The following is a 20187-nucleotide window of genomic DNA, read 5'->3' as shown; positions in this document are numbered from 1 at the left end:
TTCCGGCTCACAAAATCTGCTGGTAGTCCCTGGGCCAAAGGAGGCCCGCCTAAAATCCACCAGGGATCGGGCCTTCTCAACAGCGGCACCTTACTGGTGGAACCAGCTGCCGGAGGAGGTGCGGGCCCTGCGGGACTTAGGGCAGTTCCGCAGGGCCTGCAAGACAGCCCTCTTCCGGCAGGCCTATAACACTTAACTGATACTTTGGATGGAACATCTTTGGATGGAACAAAATGCTCTTATAGACCGCTGGCTTTATTTTATCTTGTTTTATTAACTATGCTTTTATTGTATCTGTAAATGTTTAAATGGAACTGTATGAATCATTGTGTTGTGAGCCGCCCTGAGACACTTCGGTGAGAAGGGCGGGATATAAGTCCATCAAATAAATAAATAAATAAATAAATAAAAAACGTTTTATGCCAACAGATGGTGCAAAATAACATCCCAAAGCAATGCAGTGTTGCAGTTCACTGTGTGAAGGAGGCGCATACTGTGGTTTTTGAAATTCCTAGGGCTCCTTTTTCAGTTAGATGACTTGTAGGATTTCCATCCTGTACTTGGTTCCCTTAATTTAAGCAACTGTACACTGTACACAGATATACAATTTAAGATGCACAGTGGCTCGTTCATGAGCATAAGCAAATAGAAGACACAGGAATAGCAGGCATCTTAGTTGCTAATTTTATTTTCTGAGTGAAGGATCATGACCAAAAAGACAAAGATACAGAAAAAGTTGTTAAATGTTTGTTCAGTAAAGCTAATCTGCTTCACATCTCCAATACATCATCGGCATAACGAACACCAGCTTTTCATTACAGCTTTTAACTAATACAGTAGGTTCACTTCTTTGTAATAAGGTTCATTTCTTTGCAATAAAGGCACATGGTTACTGGAACAAACTTCCCACTGTGGGAAAAATGCACTTTCATCTGGTGAACTGTACCCAAGAACCCTCAGTCTTTTTTTTTTTTTTTAAAAGTGCATGACTATATTTGAACAACATTGAGATTCTTCTCTACTTAATCAGGAATTTTGGCAGCAACAGAATTTAGCTTCCATTCACAAATTTGTAATGCCGAGGAGGCACCGGATTATGCGACTGAAGAACAGAAAGCTGAAGGGTTGAAAGTAAATAATTAACTGCCCATTAGTACATTATTGCAGACTCTGCTCACAGCCCAAACCCAGACAGCTGATCACATAGATGAGAAGCAGCCTTTACCTGATAGCTAGCTGAAACTTCACCAGCTACCATGTTCCAAGGAGAAACTAAAAAAAAAAAAATGCCTTCACATCCTTAAACATTTTCACACAAAGCAGTTATATCATTTGTTCTAAAAAAGCCCCCGTGATCAACTTTCTGGTTTGTTCAACCACTCTTCACAGCTGTTGTTTTATTTTGGATGAGAGGTGTAACGAAGGTATTTCTTCCCTGATGGGAGTTCTTTAGTGCAAACTCCACCCGGAAACAGCTTTTTGGCCTCTTCATCTGACAGGCTTGGAATTACCATTACTTCATTCCCAGGCTCAAAAAGAAGTGAAATAAAAACTTTAGTAAGCAGTAAGGCTCATCTAGAATAGCTGCACATACAGAACTTTCAATAATCCATTTCATATTTTACATTAGAAGCCTAGAACTTGTAGTCCATGAATGCCTGTTACTTTTTCTGAAAGGGGAAAGTATCATCCTCCCAGCTACAAGTTTTTACACTGATTGCTACAGCATGCCCACACTAAAGCCTCTGCAGCTAAAAATCCACCAAACTAAATATGGTCATATTTTTAATCTTCATTTTCTCAATGCAAGGGCTAATAACTATTCTTCATTAACACCAATGATTCAGTCAGCTCCCAGAGCAGTTGCGCCACTTATCTGCATAAGAGTCATGAGACCCGCCGCTAACCTCCCTTGCTTTACAAGTATAGTTTGTTGGGGCCGCTACGATCTCAACCTATTCTCAAACTTTAAATGGGTAAGAAGCCCATCCCACTGGCTTGGGGCCAGGCTACCTGCAGTTTTATCTGGTAAAGTGAATGATTAGAAGTCTTGGGGCCAAAACGATCTCAACCATACAAGGTATAATTTGTTCTATCTGACCTGGAGGCTATTTCTCAGAAGCAGTGGATAGATACACTATCCACAGTGCATACATTTAGGACCATGCTGTTCTTTGACAGCAGTTTTATTGAGCAAACTACAGAATAACCTTTAAAAGAGATTAACAGTAAAAGCCCACGCAGTGGTATACTCTGTGGATTAGGCCTGTGCTGTTAGGAGGCTTAAAGAACACAGTATCTACCTTCCAGTCAACCGGGGTGGCAACTTTCTTTGCAGCTGTCAGCTGCAGGGAATCAATGACTCTTAGAATCTCATCAAAGTTTCTTCCAGTGGTCGCTGGGTAGAGGATAGAGAGTTTGAGTTTCTTGTCAGGACCAAATACAAATACCTAAAAAGCAAAGCCACACAATGAAAACCCGGCATGTCACCATACTGGCTCCTTTTACGATCAGTCCTGTCCTAGCGGTTTTCCTTTCGAGTTTTCAGTCTGTCTTTTTAGCACAGTTGTTTTTCCAGGGCAAGGAACAAGTACATTTCAGGCACTGTTTTTCTTTTCTAATGGAGGTAACTCTACAGTAACTGCTGTGTTCAGGCTTCCACTTTAACAGTCTTCTGGCAAAAATTATGTGCCCTGGCAAGGAGACAAGATTCTTTTGCTGATACATCAGCATCAGAGTAGAGAAACATCTTAAGATAACTGGAGCAAAAAGTATCTCAAAGGGATTTCAGATGCCCCTGAAAGGCACCAGCTGTTCCCGGTAGAAGATACTAAAAACTGAAAATGCACTAGCAATAATTCCTCTGTTCATTTCAGTGGGGCTTGTGCAAATGTCTTAGTAAACTGCATCTCTTGTCTTGAGCACCCACAAAACACAGAGGGCCAGATTGGCAAATCACAGACAGACACAAGAAATCTTCTAGTCATTGCCTCTCAGTGACCAGGAAAAGTTAGATGGCAATCTGTCCATGGACTCATTAGGTCAGTCTTCTTAAACTAGAATGTAGCTTTTATATGCTACCAGCTTGCGTTAACAATCTCAGGCTCTCTCCCCCAGTTTCTATTATAATGTACTTTATAAGGATGCTGGACAGAGTTACTCTACTCTTTTTTTTCGTTCGTTTATAGCCTGCCTGATCCCTGGGAAGCTATAGGTAGGCTATTACATTCCCCTATTCATCCTTGCAAGCCATCTAAGTAGTTATATACATTTTACAAGCAAGGAAACCGACAGTGTCTTGCTGAAGTGTTTCCCAGGAGCCCACAACTGAGCTATTATCTGAAAAGCTGCTCACCTAAAACCAATGAGGAGAGAGATATACTACCCTCTGTCTACAAGCAAATCTGAGTGGTCCACTACTGGACTGAATAGCCATTTAGTCTACTTCATGTGGGTATCCATACTGTTTCACTCTGGCATCTCTCTCTACCATGGTAATGCTAAATTGTCACTGATTGTGGCAACAGAACATGGGAAGGATAAAAGGAGGTGTGAATTAATAGAACCCTGACTTCAACTTGCAGAAAAACAAAGCTCAAGGAACTCAGATACTTACAACACGAGCAGTCAAAGGCATGCCTTCTTTGTCTCTCTCATCTGGATCCAGCATCCCCAACTGAACAGAAAGTTCCCGCTTAGAGTCTGCAATTATTGGAAAGGGCAGCTTCTCTGTGGGCTCATCCTTATTGTAGGCATTGATATCCTATGGGGGGGGGGGAGATCATTGTCTTCATTACCAATATGCTAAAGTACACTTATTTAATAATATGCTAAATTATACATTAAGTATCTCGATAATGTGGTATCCACTGTTGCAAAAGAATAGGGCAAGATTTGCGCCTTTTGTGAAATATTGCCTTCTCCATCCAGTTTGAAAGGAAATAGTATCTTTACACAATAATGTTTTCCAAATTATTCTCCCCCAGTAGTAAGAACCTCAGAAAACCCAACAGGTCATAATTTGTTCCAGCAATAGCTAAATCAGTTCCAAAAAGTTCCACATATATTCATTTTTCATCATAATGCTCTAATGGTGTGCAACTGTTCTCTTTATAGACACCACATATGCGTAAAAGGTTTGCCATAGACCTCAAGAGTCTGTTGACAGTAACCAAAATTTACAAAAAAGGGTAATGGGCAGGTAAGAAGTGAGGAGACCGATATTGCTAGCCAATAGATGTTCAATGGTCCAGAGAACTCTTGTTTCACTCATTAAAATACCACACTGACCACACAGTTCTCTTTGCACATAGTGCTGCTTTTACTTGAGGTCATATTGACTCTCCACATTAGATTCAGTGCCTGTAGAGAGTGACAGCCCATTTGTTCTTTAATTAGAATAGCACCCTGCATCCATGCTCAACTCGATTATTCTGGAAGGAGCAGGATTCCATGGCTACCTCTTTTTTCAATGCAATGTACAATAAACACAATGCTCTAGGATGTGAGCTCTGTTCACACAGAATGATCGTGAGGCCAGATACCCCTGAAGTCCTCTGCAATGGTTAAGGGTTCCCTGGAGAAATTAAACCTAAAGGAATACAGGAGCCCAAAATTGTGACATCATTTACTTCCTAATTTCTTGAAGTAGCTCTTTATCTGTAGTAGAAGACTTGAAAACAAGTGAGAATACATTCTTGGGCAACTTCTTCCATAAAAGAATGCTATATCACCTCTGCTTTTCCCATAGGACCCTAAGTTCAGCCTCTCACTAAGCAAACAAACTTTTGTCTGCACTGCAACATTTTAAGGATGCGATTAAAGATGCTTACAAACCAGAAAACTGTGGTTCGTGTCGGGTTATGGCTGAACCATGAACCAAACCACAAACCAAACTTGACCAGGAGGTTTGTGAACTGAACCAGTTCATGGCCCCACAAGCCCTGTTGCAAGGGACCGCAGCCCCTTTAAATGGGGTTTGCAGAAAGCCTGAAAAACAGCTGAGCAACAGGGAGCAAGCTCCCCCCCCCCCCACTGAGCTGTTTTTGTGGCTTTCCTGGGGAACAGAAAGCAAGGGTTTAAAGGGACTCTGTCCCTTTAAACCCCCTGCTTTCTGATTTATCCATGAACTGTCACAAACTGCTTTAAAAGTTTGTGGAAGTTTGTGATGGTAGAGCCGTCACAAAATTTGGTTCACAATGCACAAACAGAACAATATCATGAATTTTGCTTTGTGGTTCAGTTTGTGCCCATCCCTATGCACGATCACATAGAGTCTGCTGACTTTAAAATTTAGCTGCCATGGAAAAGACTGGCCCAGAACCCCCTACTCCCCCAACCCCTTCTACCTGCCAGTTTTCTATGTAAAGGCTTTTCTTTAAAAAAAAAAAAAAAGATTAATTCAGTTGTGTGAGGCTCACCTGACGATGTACAGCCCAGACACAAACTTGCCATTCGCTGAGAACTAGATCTGAAGTTGGGAGTGAGTTCCATTGAACTCTGTGATGTCTGCTTCTAAGGAAGCAGATCCAAACTACATGTCTAATTCACCACAGAAGCTAACTGAAGGAGCTCTAATTCAGGAGGCCCCTGGTTCAGATTTTGCCTCAGCCACAAAAGAAGGCATAGTTTGGCTCACTTGAAGTAGCCTCTTTCTCTTTTACCCGCCATGTGATGATACCACCAGTCTAATTTACAACCCTGTTAGGAGGGCACAAGGGTAATGTTTTGTATTCTTGTGGCTCAGTTTCCACTGGTAAAAGAGCTTTCCACCAACGAAAGGATTTGCCATAGGAAAGCTCTGTTGAGAATAGAACAGGACCGAAGCCTATGGATCAGGGTTACCTGGTCTGTGTTGGAAAATACCAAGAGACTTTGGGGGTAGATCCAGGAGAGGGTGAGGTTTGGGGAGGGGAGGGGCCTCAGCATGGTACAGTGCCGAAGAGTCCACCCTTCAAAGCAGTCATTTTCTCCAGGGGAGCTGATCTCTGCCAGCTGGAGACCAGTTGTAAAAGTGGAAGAGGCTGGCAACCCAAAAGCACTCCACATACTGGAAGCACTCTGAATGTTTTTATATATATATGTGCAGTGCTTTTTTTGCAGCAGGAACTCCTTTGCATATTAGGCCACCCCCCCCACCCCCCCCGATGTAGCCAATCTTCCAAGGGCTTACAGAGCTCTTAGTACAGGGCCTATTGTAAGCTCTTGGAGGACTAGCTACATCAGGGGTGTATGGCTTAATATGCAAAGGAGTTCATGCTACAATAAAAACCCTGCTTATATCAAACCAGGTATACTCAAAATAAGTATATGCTTCCTTTCACACATTACAGTCCAAGACTAATATATCTCATGGTTAATGCAGGTGGGCAAGACTCCGTCTCCAGCAGAAAAGCTTGAATTCCTCCAGGTAAGTGAACCATTAGGCTACAACTGAAGCTCCAGAAAACTAGCCTTTGTTATCTGCTTCATCAAAAACAGTACAGTTGAAGTGGTCAGCAGTTGAGAGTCCAAGGACAGATCAGGATGTGGCAACGTTTACAAAGACGTCCGTTATATTTTTCCTATGATGGGAGTACCTTTTTTGGTTTTAACTGCTTCTAACATTACACAGGAATGTTGCAATTCCCTTCTCCAGTGCCCCATTCTCCTACTACAGTGAATGATAGAATGTGTGTGTGGCCTGGTGGGAAGGAGGAAAGGGTTTGGGGATGCTGAAGCAGACAGCAATGGGGTGGAAGATGAAAGTATGCAGATTTAGAAGCATTTGCACGTTTTATGCAAGGCATTAAAAACACTTTCAGCTTCCATTCCCTATAGTTCATCTGTTGTGGCCAGCTGAAATAAACAAATATTTATACATTCTTTAACCATGATCTAAATTAAGAACTTGCATCTACTTTCTGCAAATACGCAGGTCTACAAAACCAAGTCAACTTCAAAAGAAAACACTTCGTGCATAGAAAACCATTTATGTGTAACCCCATGAAAAAATTCCATCAGAATAAATTCTAAAATTTAGTTTTGGAAGTACACATTTTCCCTAGGACATTTTCATTTTGATGTTGTATTTAAGACTCAACGGGTTTGTCAATCTTGCGTTTGCATTTATTTCTCTCCCAAGTTGGGACTCGAAGTGGCTTAGAACATTGTCTGTGAGTGGTATTTTCGGATCATATTCTCCTGTCAGCCCCTCCCAAACCCTTAAGCCTCACGATAACTAAAACAAACAGTGAAAATGCTTTTCCTGCAGCACAGAACTGCTGCGGCTGGATGCAGTTCAGTTACCACCTTGCATTGTGTTCATAGGATTTCAGCTGTGGGTTTGGTCCTCATCACCCAGCATTCATAGAGACCACAAGGCAGCAGAGTTTCTCTCTTACCATCCACCAGCAAGTGAAAAGAGATCAGAGTATTTTGCACACTGCCTGTTAACGCCCATCCAAACAATGGGAGTTGACGTAAGTGGATAGTTAATGTTATGAGAAACTAGAAAACAAGAGTACTACTATGCGACGTTACAGTGCTCATGCAGATGTAGGAATGATACTGCATTTTTAAAAAATGTCTTAAACTGGAAATGAAGACTGCAATTTTGAAAATTACTCTGAAGATGTGTGATTCCATATAGTTGACAACAGAATACTGCTTGGGATGAAGACGAAACTCTGAAGCAAGATGACCTCTTGCTGAATTACTCACTGGAGAAAAATCACATTGCTAGTCAGCATGGTTATAGAGGTATGCTCAACAGAATGACAGTAAAAGAGGCTAACAAGTCATCATTCGGTTTTCAACCCCACTTTAAAACCAACATATAAAGCTACAAAGGACTTTATTTGAAGGCAATGATTTTATGCTGCTGAACTAGAAATATACCCATCCATCCACTCTGCCCGTGAAAGTACAAATTATTCTACCTAAATGCCAAATATGCAAACTGAATACAGTCTAGCAGCTCTTTAAAAACTTGCAATGAGGTTGGCACTCTTAAACAAGCTCCTTGCCTTTGCAGAACAGCAGGGATGTGATCTAAAGTGTATGTTCACCATTAACACCTCTGCCCTCAATAGCCTACTGCTAACAGCCAACAGGGTTTGGTGTGATGTCTGAATTAAGCCACTGCTGTCTTCACTTTATTGCCAGGAGATCTGAACAGCTCCTCTTCTGGAGCTACAGAAAAGATGACAAATACTGAACAGTCCAATCAAATTAGTGCTGTTGCTCATTAGCCACTCCCATTAAAAGAATTTAGCCCGCACTGTCTTACTCAAAATGCACGAAAAAACTGCAGAAGCAGCAGACTGCACTCAGTTTCACTAAACTTTTATACAGTGACAACATTCTGTAAGCATTAAAACTCATCCTGTTCTTTCACCACACCTAATAAAGAACCTTGCCCACGCTAAGAATGCTCACCAAAGGTTTTTACAAACCAGAGCCAAGCCAGTAAATTCAGTGTTATTTTAGTTATGTTGGCAATTCAAAAGACTGGAACTCAGTGGGAACAGGTGCCAGGCAGGCACCCTTTTTGTTCACCATGCCACCATTTCAGTCCCCTAATACCTTGCTCCAAGAGAGATGGTCTTTGACGTCATCTATGGAGAGGGCTATCATTTTAATGTTACGCTTGGCAAATTCTGGTGCCAGCTTTGCTGCTCGGCCAAGCTCTGTGGTGCAGACTGGAGTGAAGTCCCGTGGATGAGAAAACAGAATGCCCCATCTGAAAGAAAAACGAACATATTGTCATAGCAGTGAAACACAGTATATTTTAATCATTTTTTAAAAGAACTGACGAGCCAGTGCGGTACGCTGAAATTGGAGCAGACAGGCCATGGGTTCAGATCCTCACTCTGCCCATGAAAGTCACTGGCCAGTCACCAGCTCCGTGGAGGAAGCACAAGATAAAAAGGAGATCAAATTCAGCTGAATAGTGTAAATGTCTCCTCACATTTAGAAAATGTCCTGGCCCCACTGATGGACCTTCTGATGGCACCTGGGTTTTTTTGGCCACTGTGTGACACCGAGTGTTGGACTGGATGGGCCATTCGCCTGATCCAACATGGCTTCTCTTATGTTCTTAAATTAACATCTCCTTTGCTTCCTGTACTTTTAAAGTTAACTTTATTTTGGTACCCACCCACTTGAAAAACTCTCCCTCTCCCTTTCATTTTATCTTAAACTTTAGAGTTCAATCTCTGGACATCACCTTTCGACCTGTTATCACACAGTGCCAAGAGAGATGACATTACGGTCTTTGGCCAGCATTGCCTCCAGCCTTCAAAACTAGTCACTCCACATTCTGTGTCTTTCAGAAGCACTCACATGCCATTCAAATCCACCTTTCACAATAGCACGGGTCCTCCCAGTGCCTTTTGTGCAAAAACGACATCTCCTGTTTGGCACACATCACACCTAGCAATGCTTAATCCCAGATTATACAGTACAGCTAACTTCAATACCGTCTGTCACCATAAAGGCTGGATTACTATATTTAGGTAAGTAATCAAATCAGTATTATATATATGCCTCTTGAGATTTCCCTGTGTTAATCTTAAAATCTTAAGGCTGAAAACACCCTGTATTGTCATGCTCCCCAACAAGGTAGGGCCCTCTTAGACATGATTCTGCAAATTCTAACATTACATAAATAATTACCAGCAATTGGTTGGATTTCCACAGTAGGAAAGGGGAGGGGAATTTCTATCTATTCTCCCCCTTCAATGCTGTTCCTGAGGATCCCCCTTGTTTCCCCAGGAATAGTATTTCAGCAGACGTTTGGGGCTCCTGCTATAAGGGGGAGATGAGAAACATCTACTCCACTGACAGATCTCTGAAGATTCTCTTCCGTCACTGGATGTATCCCTGCAGGATCCAGGCTTTACATCCCAAATTAAGAAAGAAATGTTATTCAGAGGATGTTTCAAAAGACTTCCCAAACAGAACACTATTGGATTTTATGCACATGTTTAAGATTTTTAACTCAATCCTAGCATCAGCTAGGGTAACTCAGAGGCCAGGTGTCGTCACAAAATTCTTTGACCTGCAAATAGGCAATATTCAGGTTGTTTCCACTCTCTATGCTGGAAAGACATCACAGAAGATAGATGCTAGCAATGGAGAAGAGCAGCTGTGCTCAATTGGGAGTTGCAACACATATTTCTCTGGTAATAGCTGAATACCTGCTTTCTTACATTAGAACAGTACAAAAACTACACACTAAAGAATTTCCTCCCACAAGTCCAGTCTCTTCAAATAACCATTTACTCTGGGTCCAAGAGTACTAGCTGCCATATGATGCAACCATTACTATCCTAAGCAATATACTTCTCCCTTAACAAATGGCTCCCTTCTACCTGCAATGTTTATTCATAAATTGTCTGCACAGTTGTGCAATGTCACAAGAAACTATCTTCTGAGCTCTCTGCAGTTTCTGCAATGCTGCAGTGAGGCAAAAGTGTCAACACAAAAAGTTTCAACAGAACACTGAAATCCAGGGGGCTATCAGAGCCTAGGTTTTTAAGAGAACACCAACTGCCTACTGCCAATAAGAAGGGAGAGCTATGAAGATAGGAAAAACATGTTTAAGCCAGATGTTCATTGCACAAGCCCTCATTTACCTTCCATACCCATAAAAAGACCACATCTTGTTTGTAAATCTGATTAGTCAGTGGCTTGCCTCTTTTCCTCCAAGCAGAATCCCCAGGTGCTATCCTAACTCCCTTGTGTTGCTGAAGAAACTGGGATTTCTGCATTCCCACAACACGACAAACCACAACACTCAACTTGTTAACAAACTAGGTACCACCTATGGTTTAGAATCCAGATCTACTTCCCATCAACAAACTATGGCTGGTTGGGGTGGTCTGCATTCTGATGCCACAGTATGCCAAACTTCATCCCAACTGTGGTTTGCAAATGGTGCGGTTGACCATGATGTCTTTTATTTCAGCCTTGGCCTCAGTTCACATTTCACAACACTGCAGGGCTGTTTTCATGCTCCAGGACTGGCAGGTGCTTGTGTTACTGAAATTTAGATCCCACTTTTCTACCAGAAAGTTTTCCACATAGCTTGCAACATTTTAAAAATGCAATATTAATTCCCCCAGCTCAGATGTGACTCCATTAGTGGCATTAAAATGAGAGTTGTTGGGTAGTGCATACTCTAGCTGCTCTGGAGTTACCACAGAGCAATCCAGTAGATACAACCAAAAAGTAGAAACTACACTACATATATAGAGCTCTTCTCAGCAGATCTATTAATCCTTCGTCCCAAGAAGCTCACGGACGCATACCTGGTTCTGTCCTATTTTACCCCCCCCTCATGACCTTTTGAGAGGGGTCAGGATGAGAATGTAGGGTCCAAGAGGTTAGCCAGTGAGTTTCATGGCACCTGATCCAAAACCAACACTCTAACAACTGTGCCAGGGTGACAAATATACTTGCCAAGTGTATCATTCACCTATCTGCAATTCTGTTGCACCTGCAGGAAACCCGTTATGATTTGATCCCCCATGAAGGCATGCCAGCCGACAGAACCCTGCCCTTTGCTCTATGACTATCATGGCTTTGCAACAGTTGATTGCCTTGGGAACGTACTTTAATGCTTAACTACAAGGCTATGATGTCATGCCTTGGCCATAAAAGAAAGCAAATATTTATTAAGCCAGTTAGTGCTGCAATTCAAAATGAACAAACAACTCTCTGAATGAAAGATCTGGAAATAAGTTCTTCTGCATCTTCTCAGGAGGGTTGCAATTATTCAGACAGCTATGTTCTTTGTATACAGTGCAAGAAGTTTGTATTCTAAAGGTTTTCTTCCTGAGGAACTGGAGCTTTAAGACATTACAAAGTCCACTGTCATGTTTCCTCATTGTAAACTGAGAAATGACTGACTTTTAAAGCCTCCAGTAAACTGCTTGGTTGCGAGTGACTCAGTAGTCTTAAATCATAAATACACTGGCTCCAATTAGAATTCTCTACAACCCTTGAAGAAGCATTATAGCACTCCTAACCCAGCCCAGGGGCTGCTTGCTCCTTCACACACTGTTTGCACTAAAGGTGTTTTTTTTTTTTATTATAAACTCACTGCCAGATGCTTGGCATTAGAAGTAAAGGTCGTAAGTGACTCTGATCCACTTTGAACTTGAAGGCAATGCTGGCTTACAAGATCTGGAGGGGCCACGGCTCAAAGTAGAGCACCTGTTTGCATACAGAAGGTGCCAAATTCCATCTCCAGCATAAAAGATGTAGCAGGTGATATCTAAGACTTTGATCCAAGACCCCAGAGAGCTGCTGATGGTCAAAGCAGACAACAGTGACCTTGACAGATGAGGAGTCACAGCATTAAACAGTTTTATACGTTCACACGTCCTAATGATACGAGTTTGATAGCTTATAAATGTTGGCTGGAGACCTGATGGTATAAAATTCTCAGACTCTGAACAATTGCGGAAGCAGAGAATTTCAGTTGTTTCAACAAAAGAGTTATGTATCTCTAAGAATTTAACCTGGTGTTTTAATTGATCTATTTAATTGGCCCACTGATCTATTCAATCCTGACCCTAGAATTTGGGTATTTGTCCTACAGCCCCTTCCTCTAGGAGCTATCATAAAGACATCTGAGATCAACATATACCAACAAGGCCTTTTAAAAAGAGACTGAAAGGGGAACAACAGAATCCAGCTGCTTACCAATGACACTGTCAACAAGTATTTCGGACCAAAAAAAGGAATCTCCCTCAGGTCAGACTGCTTGTTTTGAGGGATGCCTTCAACAGCCACTTGGTTCAACCTGCCCGAGCCATCGGGAGCAATGCACACTGCAGGAGCCTTTACCCCAAAGCTTCCTCTCTGCTTCTAGCAGACAAAACTCCACAGAAGAACCTGTAAGGTGTGAAGGAGCCTGCCTGAAGGCAGAGGAATAGACTTGCCAATTCCGGGATGTATCCAACACACCGAGCCAAGCCAGAGACAGCAGTGCTGCTGGATGTGTGGTTTTGCAAGTTTCTTTTACGTCTCCAGATTTATGAAACAGTAAGAGAAAAGTGTAATCTATATAAGCTTCAGGGTAACTTACCGTATTTTTCGCACCATAAGACACACCTTCCCCCCCAAAAAAAGTGGGGTAAAAAGTGTGTGCGTCTTATGGAGCGAAGGTACCATACATACCTTCCTCCGGGGGGGTGGGGATCCGCTGCCTCCATCCCGGCACTTCCCCGCGCCTGCCTGCCTGGCTCCAGCTCTGACGCTTACAGCAAGTGCCAGGATCGCTCCCTCCGCCCTACGATCCCAGCGCTTGCTTTAAGCATCAGCGCTGAAGCCAGGCAGGCAAGCAGGGAGAAAGCACGCCGCCCCCTCCACAGCCGGCGCTCGCGAAGCGCTGGGTTTGTGGAGGGGCGGGTGCTTCCTCTGCCTGGCTTCAGCTGCTCTTACAGCAAGCGCTGGGATTGCAGGGTGGAGGGAGCGATCCCAGCGCTTGCTGTAAGAGCAGCTGAAGCCAGGCAGGCAGGGGGAAAGCACGCCGCCCCCTCCACAGCCCAGCGCTCTGCCTGGCTTCAGCTGCTCTTACAGCAAGCGCTGGGATCGCAGAGTGGAGTGATCCCGGCGCTTGCTGTAAGAGCTGAAGCCAGGCAGGCAGGCAGGGGGAAAGCACGCCACCCCCTCCACAGCCCAGCGCTTTGCAAAGTGCTGGGTTTGCAGAGGGGGCGGGTGCTTCCTCTGTGCCTGCGTGCCTGGCTGGGAGACAAGCGGCGAGATCGCTCCCTGCAAAGTGCTGGGTTTGCGATGGGGGCGGAGGGAGCGATCTTGCCACTTGTCTCCCAGCCAGGCACCTGTGTCTAATGGTCCGGAGCGTCCAATGGACCGAAAAATACGGGTATTTAAAAAGCACTTTGCTGCCAGGCAAGTGATTGTGTTTTATGAGTTTCAAGCCTCTCATGTGTCTTTTTAGTGCCTTCCCTGGACACCACTGTTATTATTTAAATATAAGCCTGCCTTTCTCCTGACCATCTCATGACCCAAGACAGGTAGCAACAATGTAAACACAACTGCATAAAACAAGGCATTAAAAAATCACCTTATGCCACCCACAGGTCCGGCTGCCCCAAAAGCTCTCTAGAACTAGTGTTATGCAGTCTTGCTGAAAAGACAGGAAGGCAGACGCCCCCCTAAATTATATGTTCCCTCCTTTGTTTTAAAACACATCTAAAGAGAATAGTGAGTATGAAGCAAATGTTCTTGAAGATACAGTGGATAGCCACCCAATCACAGGCACTTCAAAGGATCCTTCAGAACAGCAAACCTTGGGTGGAATTCTACTCTAATGTTAATGTACCACTTATGAGATGGGTGAGAGGTCCTGGACTTTATTATGCCACTCGTGAGTGTAGGAACTTCCCACTGCAAATACATTTCTGCAATCACTGGGTGTGGAGGGAAGATGCTGGATGAAGTAAGTACAATTTGTTAACTATAACGACTCCAAAGAACAGGTTTGTAAGAGCAGGGAATACACACTTGGCTGGAGTTAAATGATCAGAACCAATCCTGAGAATTTGGTTGTTGAAGGTTCATCTTGAGATCTGCCAGAGGCATAAATGGGACAGTTTCATATTTTATTACTAATGTATTAGCTTTCTGCATGAATGGATTCCAACAAAGTAACTCTTCTTACGAGCACTTTACCAATATGTGCCATGTGCCTACCAAGTGTAGTGAATTGAAACCTCTTCCCTCAGGCCACTTATGTAAAAGCTACACACTTGGAGGAATAATTTTTAATTTGTATCCTGCTAATGCTCAGAGGCTGGTTTACTGCACCTTTCCTAGCTGGATAAAGATAGTTTTCTGTCAGCAGTTCAGATATTAATGTTAGGCAGTCAAACAGAACAATCAGTTCTGTTCCAGATTCAGGGCAACCACATCAGCAGCAGACACACAGCTAAACTAGACATCACGACGCCCATGAGCCCAACCTGTGGAAATGGATGCAATTTTAAAGAAGAGCTTGGCTATTTGCTGCAAGGGTCCAATCCTCATCGAGCCTGTGATGCAGTACAAGCAAACAACACCCCCCTCCCCAGCACTTGAAAAGACATGGGGAACAGGATTGCCTAGTCCAGTAGTGGCTTCACGCCATTTTAGATGGCTAAATTCTTTTAAATTGCTTTGGTGGCCAGGCACTGGACCACAGACAGCAAGGGAGAAGTTGCTGATGCTTAAAGGAGGGTAAGCCTTCCCTGTGTATGGGGTTTGTTTGGAATGTGAGAAATACCCTCAGAATTTCTGAAGAGAAATTTTAACAGAAGCCAAAAGCTGACCTAATAGCTGGAAAGACAGCTTTGAGTCTTTCCAGCAAAAAGATGGAAACTGAAGTATCGGGCAATTAAGACTATTCTGCCTATATTTTAATTCACTATCACAGAGGTATAAGTTTTAGACCTAGGAACAAAAGATCACTTTTAGCATTCATTTTAATTTCTCTTTGCTCCATGATTCTTTTTTTCTGTAACCAAAAAGTAACTTTTTTTTTTTTAGCATACTTGTGATCATTCTGTATCCACACTTTAAAATGTCTTACATTTGGTCTCATTAGGCTACACAATGGAGCAGGAAAAACCTGGAGTCCTTTATCTAAAGAAGAGTCTTTAAAAAGAAATGCACGCACTACAGTTTTGTTGCCAGAGACAACTATCAAATCCTTACATGACTCTCCTGGCAGCATGCAGCAAAAGTTCTTGTTTCTTCACGGAAGTGGTGCAGCAAGGCTGAAGAGGTTAACTTCTCACCGAGAGTTAGTAACTTTGGACCTGATCCAGCTGGGTACATCTCATACCCCCGTGGCAGAAGAGAGGCTCCTGCAGGGGCCGTTCAGTCAAGTTGCACAATTTCATCCTAGCAGACCTTGTCTTGGTAATAAAGCAATTCTAAAACTGGCGTCTGCATGGATGCAAATCTTACAACCAACCAGATATAATGAAATAACGTGTAGATGGGTTGGCAATAGCATACTGCAGATGGACACCAATGCAGATTAAAAATTAAACTGGTGAGTCTATGCTGTTCCTTCGTTAGCTTTGCTACATGCAATCAGGCTGTGTGCAACAAGGTGGCTCACTGGAGACCTTGGTCACATTAAGAGTCCATGAGCACATATTAACTGAAATCTCTTCCAACCTTCAAAGGTTTGGTTATGGAGAGGCAACCCTAACAGAATACATGATTTGCAGAACTAAGGGTCATGCATGCATGCTTTTTTTTTTTTTTAAAGAGGAAGTCTTATGAAGACCATAAGAGAACTAGCATGGTATAGTGGCTAGAACAGGTGTGGCCAAACTGAAAGACTATAGTTGTAGGAGAGCCAGTTTGGTGTAATGGTTAAGTGCGTGGACTCTTATCCGGGAGAACCAGGTTTGATTCCCCACTCCTCCACTTGCACCTGCTGGAATGGCCTTGGGTTAGCCATAGCTATCACAGGAGTTGTCCTTGAAAGGGCAGCTGCTGTGAGAGCCCTCTCAGCCCCACCCACCTTACAGGGTGTCTGTTGTGGGGGGAGAATATATAGGAGATTGTAAGCCACTCTGAGTCTCTGATTCAGAGAGAAGGGCGGGGTATAAATCTGCAGTCTTCTTCTTTTCCTAGTGTTGCAAGCACGAGTATCTCTTAAGAACACAGAGGGGAAAATGCTGTTAGGGGGCAAGGAAAAGAAATGACAAGGGGGAAACAATATCAGATGGCATACTGTTGCAACATTACAGACACCTGTTCATAAAGGTACACTCAGCATTTACAGAAGATTCACTAACTGTAACCCTGCAGGGCAGCACAACTACAGTTTGGAGCAGGGGTGGCCAAACTGCGGCTCTGGAGCCACATGTGGCACTTTCACACATATTGTGTGGCTCTTGAAGCCCCCACCATCCCATTGGCTGGCTTGGAGAAGACATTTGTCTCTTTAAATCACTTCTCCCAGCCAAGCCAGCTTGCAGCTTGGAGAACACATTTAAAGTTGCTTAGAAGCAAATGTTCCACCAGATCTTCCTCCTCCATTTATTCCATCTCTCCTTTTCCCCCTCCATCTTTTTTCCTTTCTTCCGGCTCTCAAACATCAGACATTCATGTCTTGAGGCTCTCAAACATTTGACATTTATTCTACGTGGCTCTTACATTACATTTGGCCACCCCTGGGATAGAAGGTCACACTAGTATCTGTTTGGGAGACCTAAACCAATTCTGCATTTAGCAGTTTGCCCCCTTCTGTGAGGGGCTCCTCAAGGCGGCTCTATTTTACGAATTCTGCGTTGGCATCTCTGGAGCAGGACTTCATTTTACTCAAGTATGGTTTGCACAATTCTCCAATGTTATTTCATATCCCTTGGCTTTCCATTTGTTTTGCCCAATACTTACACCACTGGTAAACTACTACAGAATCCAGAATGCTGTTTCACTCCATATAATTATTACTATTTGGGACAAACAAAATTTGTTCCAAATTCAAACTTCTTATATACATTCTCTTTTGGGATCTTCAAGTTCAGCTACTTAAGACTTTTCTGAAGCAAAGTGTGTGTCATTTTATAGTGTGAGTAGGGGACCCAGAGGTAAAAAATATTTCTACAGCATAGCACCATGCCCTGGGTCAGATTGCAGTCATTTTCATGCTTCCCTTCTATTCCAGTAAACCATTTTTTTTATCCCTCCCTTCTTCCAAAAAGCTAAGGGCTGTTCTCCCATCAACCATTCTAGTTTCACAACGACCCTATGAGTTAGGCTGATACAAAATAATTTAACAAAAGTTATCAAGTAAACAGCTGAACCTAACGAGTGGCCATCCCTATAGCATGCACTGTGGGAAGAACGTTTTGTTTTGCCTGCCCTACATCTACAGCCTATCAATCCTACGTTTTGCTCGAGATGTTCTTCCAGCCGCTTCCCCGCACTATGCAGTTTTTTAAGCCACCATCACACACCCCTTTTAGTCTTGGGAGGGAGGCGAGCTAACAGAAAGAGGCGCCATATGCTTCGACCTTATCTCCTAAGGAAGAGATTCCAAAGGTCGCCCCTTTTCTGCAGCAAGATCACGGAGACCCTAAACCCTGTCCGCCAACCCACCCCCTTCGGAAAAGAAGTAAGGCACTGCTTGCCCAAGTTGGCGGCGGGAAAGGCCCTGGCACAATTATCGTCATTATTACTACTACTTACGAGTTTCCCAGGAACTCGTGGAAGCGGATCCGGCCCTGGGTGGTCTCTGCTTCGAAGTTGGGAGCTTCGTCCCCTAGCAGGAGGCCCGGCATGATAGCAGCGCGGAAAAAATACAATCACACCACCTGAATACAAAAGCGAAAGAGACAAGCTCTTGCAGAGCTTGGGGGCGTGACTTTATAGGGAAGGGGTGGAGCTTCCGGAAATTTCCACCTTCCTTGAAGATGCCACCCTGGGTGCCTGTTTAGCCTGTAATAAAAGCAGTGATACTGAACAAGTGCGATAATAAGTAGATTGGGTGGACTACAACTAGGATATATATATCCTTTTGTGATTTACCTAGATTTGCAGAAACACCATTTGGCAGGGAATTTTCTTACCTTTTATGGCTATCCAGACCAAATGGCCAAGCCACACTGTTTTATGTGACCAAGTGATCAGTTAGTTTGCCCTCTTAATCAACAAACTGCATGTATTCCACCCACAATACCTGATCCCCTCGTCTGATGAAGTGTGCTTACAGAGCACACGAAAGCTTACGTTCTAAATAAAACTTGGCTGGTCTTAAATGTGCCACTTGACTCCTGCTTTGTTCAAGTGCAGTTCTAAACAGAGTTACATCATTTTGAATCAATGTAACTATATTGGGTTGTACTGTAAATTCCAGATAAGTGTGCATAAGACTGCATGCTTTAAAAACAAAAAAAACTGGGGAGGGGAAAGGCGCTATGAACCTCAGTGCACGTTCACCAGAAAGTAAGCTGTGGTGGTTGCAGCAGCTCAAATTGGGTGATCCCATAAATGTAGAAAGAATTACATCCAACGGCCACTGGAATGCACAACTAAATCTATTTGTGGCTATCGGCCCCAAAGAAGTTGTGCAGGAGTTTCAAAGAACACTCTAGTGTGGGAACTCCTTTGCATATTAGGCCACACACCCCTGATGTAGCCAATCCTCCAAGAGCTTACAGGACTCTTCTTACAGGGCCTGCTGTAAGCTCCAGGCGGATTGGCTACATCAGGGGTGTGTGGCCTAATATGCAAAGGAGTTCCTGCTGCTGCAAAAAAAAAAGCCCTGTTGTGCAGCTATCACCAATGATGTTGCAGTGTTCAGAAGATGCATCCATGTGCCATTGGTATGGCATGTGAATGGTCCAACGATGGAGGTGCCAGCACCTTCCCTTTTCTAGGCCATGAAACATTTTGGCTTGAGAACATGGAAAAATGTGATATCCCAGCAAAGCAGTGCAAGCTTGTAAGTCAGTACCTCCATCCACATGGCATCTTACAACAATGCAAAAATACAATCTATAAATCAACAACCCAAACAACCTATATCTCAGCCAGTCCTGGAATTCAGTGGTTGGTTCATCCAAAACCTCTGGTTAAGGGGACCACAGTTTAAAGAGCTTTTCAGCTCATGCTTCTGGTCACACCCGTTTTATATGTGCAAAGTGAAGGTGCCTTATACTGAAACCATTTGTCCATCTAGATCTGTATTGACTGCTAAGATTGGCAGTGGTCTTATGTAGCTATCTTTCAGATCACCTACTGGCTGGTCCTTTTTAACTGGAGATGCTGAGGATTGAATCTGGGACCTTTTGCTTGCAAAACGGGCTCTTCCACTGAACCACAGCCCCTCCCCTAATATATCTCTGCAAGGTGCCTCTGGCTGCTGGCTTTTCTCCTCCATGTTGTCTCGGATGAGACTTTGTCCAGGTTGTTTGGATTTTGCCTGTCTTAATAGGAACAGTAGCGGTGGGCCTACAGCACAGACCTGCTGGCGAGGAACTGTTTTCATATTGGGGTGGAGGTCTACCTGTGACCTTGTCGTCTTCTCTGATGAGGGCACAAGGGTACTTTTATATCAGGTTGTGGCTTCAACTATAGCCAAAAGTAAGTCAGGACTGATTTTCTTTAAAGTACTGCTGTTCTTACAGGATCAGATCAAGCCCCCACCCTGTTAATTTGCTTCTGAGTCTTTGG

At 43.4% G+C, this 20187-nt stretch overlaps 2 protein-coding genes across 2 annotated transcripts in view; one reads left to right on the top strand and one right to left on the bottom strand.

Annotated features, from left to right (window-relative positions):
* The window catches only part of ANKRD45 (ankyrin repeat domain 45), a 35082-nt gene extending 19160 nt beyond the window's left edge, over window positions 1-15922 (top strand). Inside the window, exons 5-6 of the mRNA XM_060232455.1 lie at window positions 6365-6409; window positions 15596-15922. Coding sequence (XP_060088438.1) covers window positions 6365-6399 — 35 coding nt within the window. The 3' untranslated portion in view covers window positions 6400-6409; window positions 15596-15922. The remainder of the gene's footprint in view (window positions 1-6364; window positions 6410-15595) is intronic.
* PRDX6 (peroxiredoxin 6) lies at window positions 673-18450 on the bottom strand. The gene is made up of 5 exons (XM_060232456.1): window positions 18202-18450; window positions 8566-8722; window positions 3617-3763; window positions 2304-2450; window positions 673-1529 (listed from the first exon to the last, which is right to left on the bottom strand). The coding sequence occupies exons 1-5, from the start codon at window positions 18291-18293 to the stop codon at window positions 1398-1400; spliced, it is 675 nt and encodes a 224-aa protein (XP_060088439.1). The 5' UTR covers window positions 18294-18450; the 3' UTR covers window positions 673-1397.
* Window positions 18451-20187: the final 1737 nt, after the last annotated feature.

This window comes from Heteronotia binoei, chromosome 2, assembly GCF_032191835.1.
Source record: "Heteronotia binoei isolate CCM8104 ecotype False Entrance Well chromosome 2, APGP_CSIRO_Hbin_v1, whole genome shotgun sequence".
Taxonomy (NCBI): Eukaryota; Metazoa; Chordata; class Lepidosauria; order Squamata; family Gekkonidae; genus Heteronotia; species Heteronotia binoei.
Note: the sequence above shows the minus strand (reverse complement) of the source record. Positions and strands in the feature narration are given on the sequence as shown.

Bases quoted from the DNA above. Each gene is read 5' to 3' on its own strand.
- PRDX6 (XM_060232456.1), bottom strand. From the start codon at position 18,293: ATGCCGGGCCTCCTGCTAGGGGACGAAGCTCCCAACTTCGAAGCAGAG. The intron at 3,764-8,565 runs GTATTAGGGGAC...CCCCCCCCATAG, and splicing joins ACCATCTCTCTTGGAGCAAG to GATATCAATGCCTACAATAA. The intron at 2,451-3,616 runs GTAAGTATCTGA...TTTGCTTTTTAG, and splicing joins TGCCTTTGACTGCTCGTGTT to GTATTTGTATTTGGTCCTGA.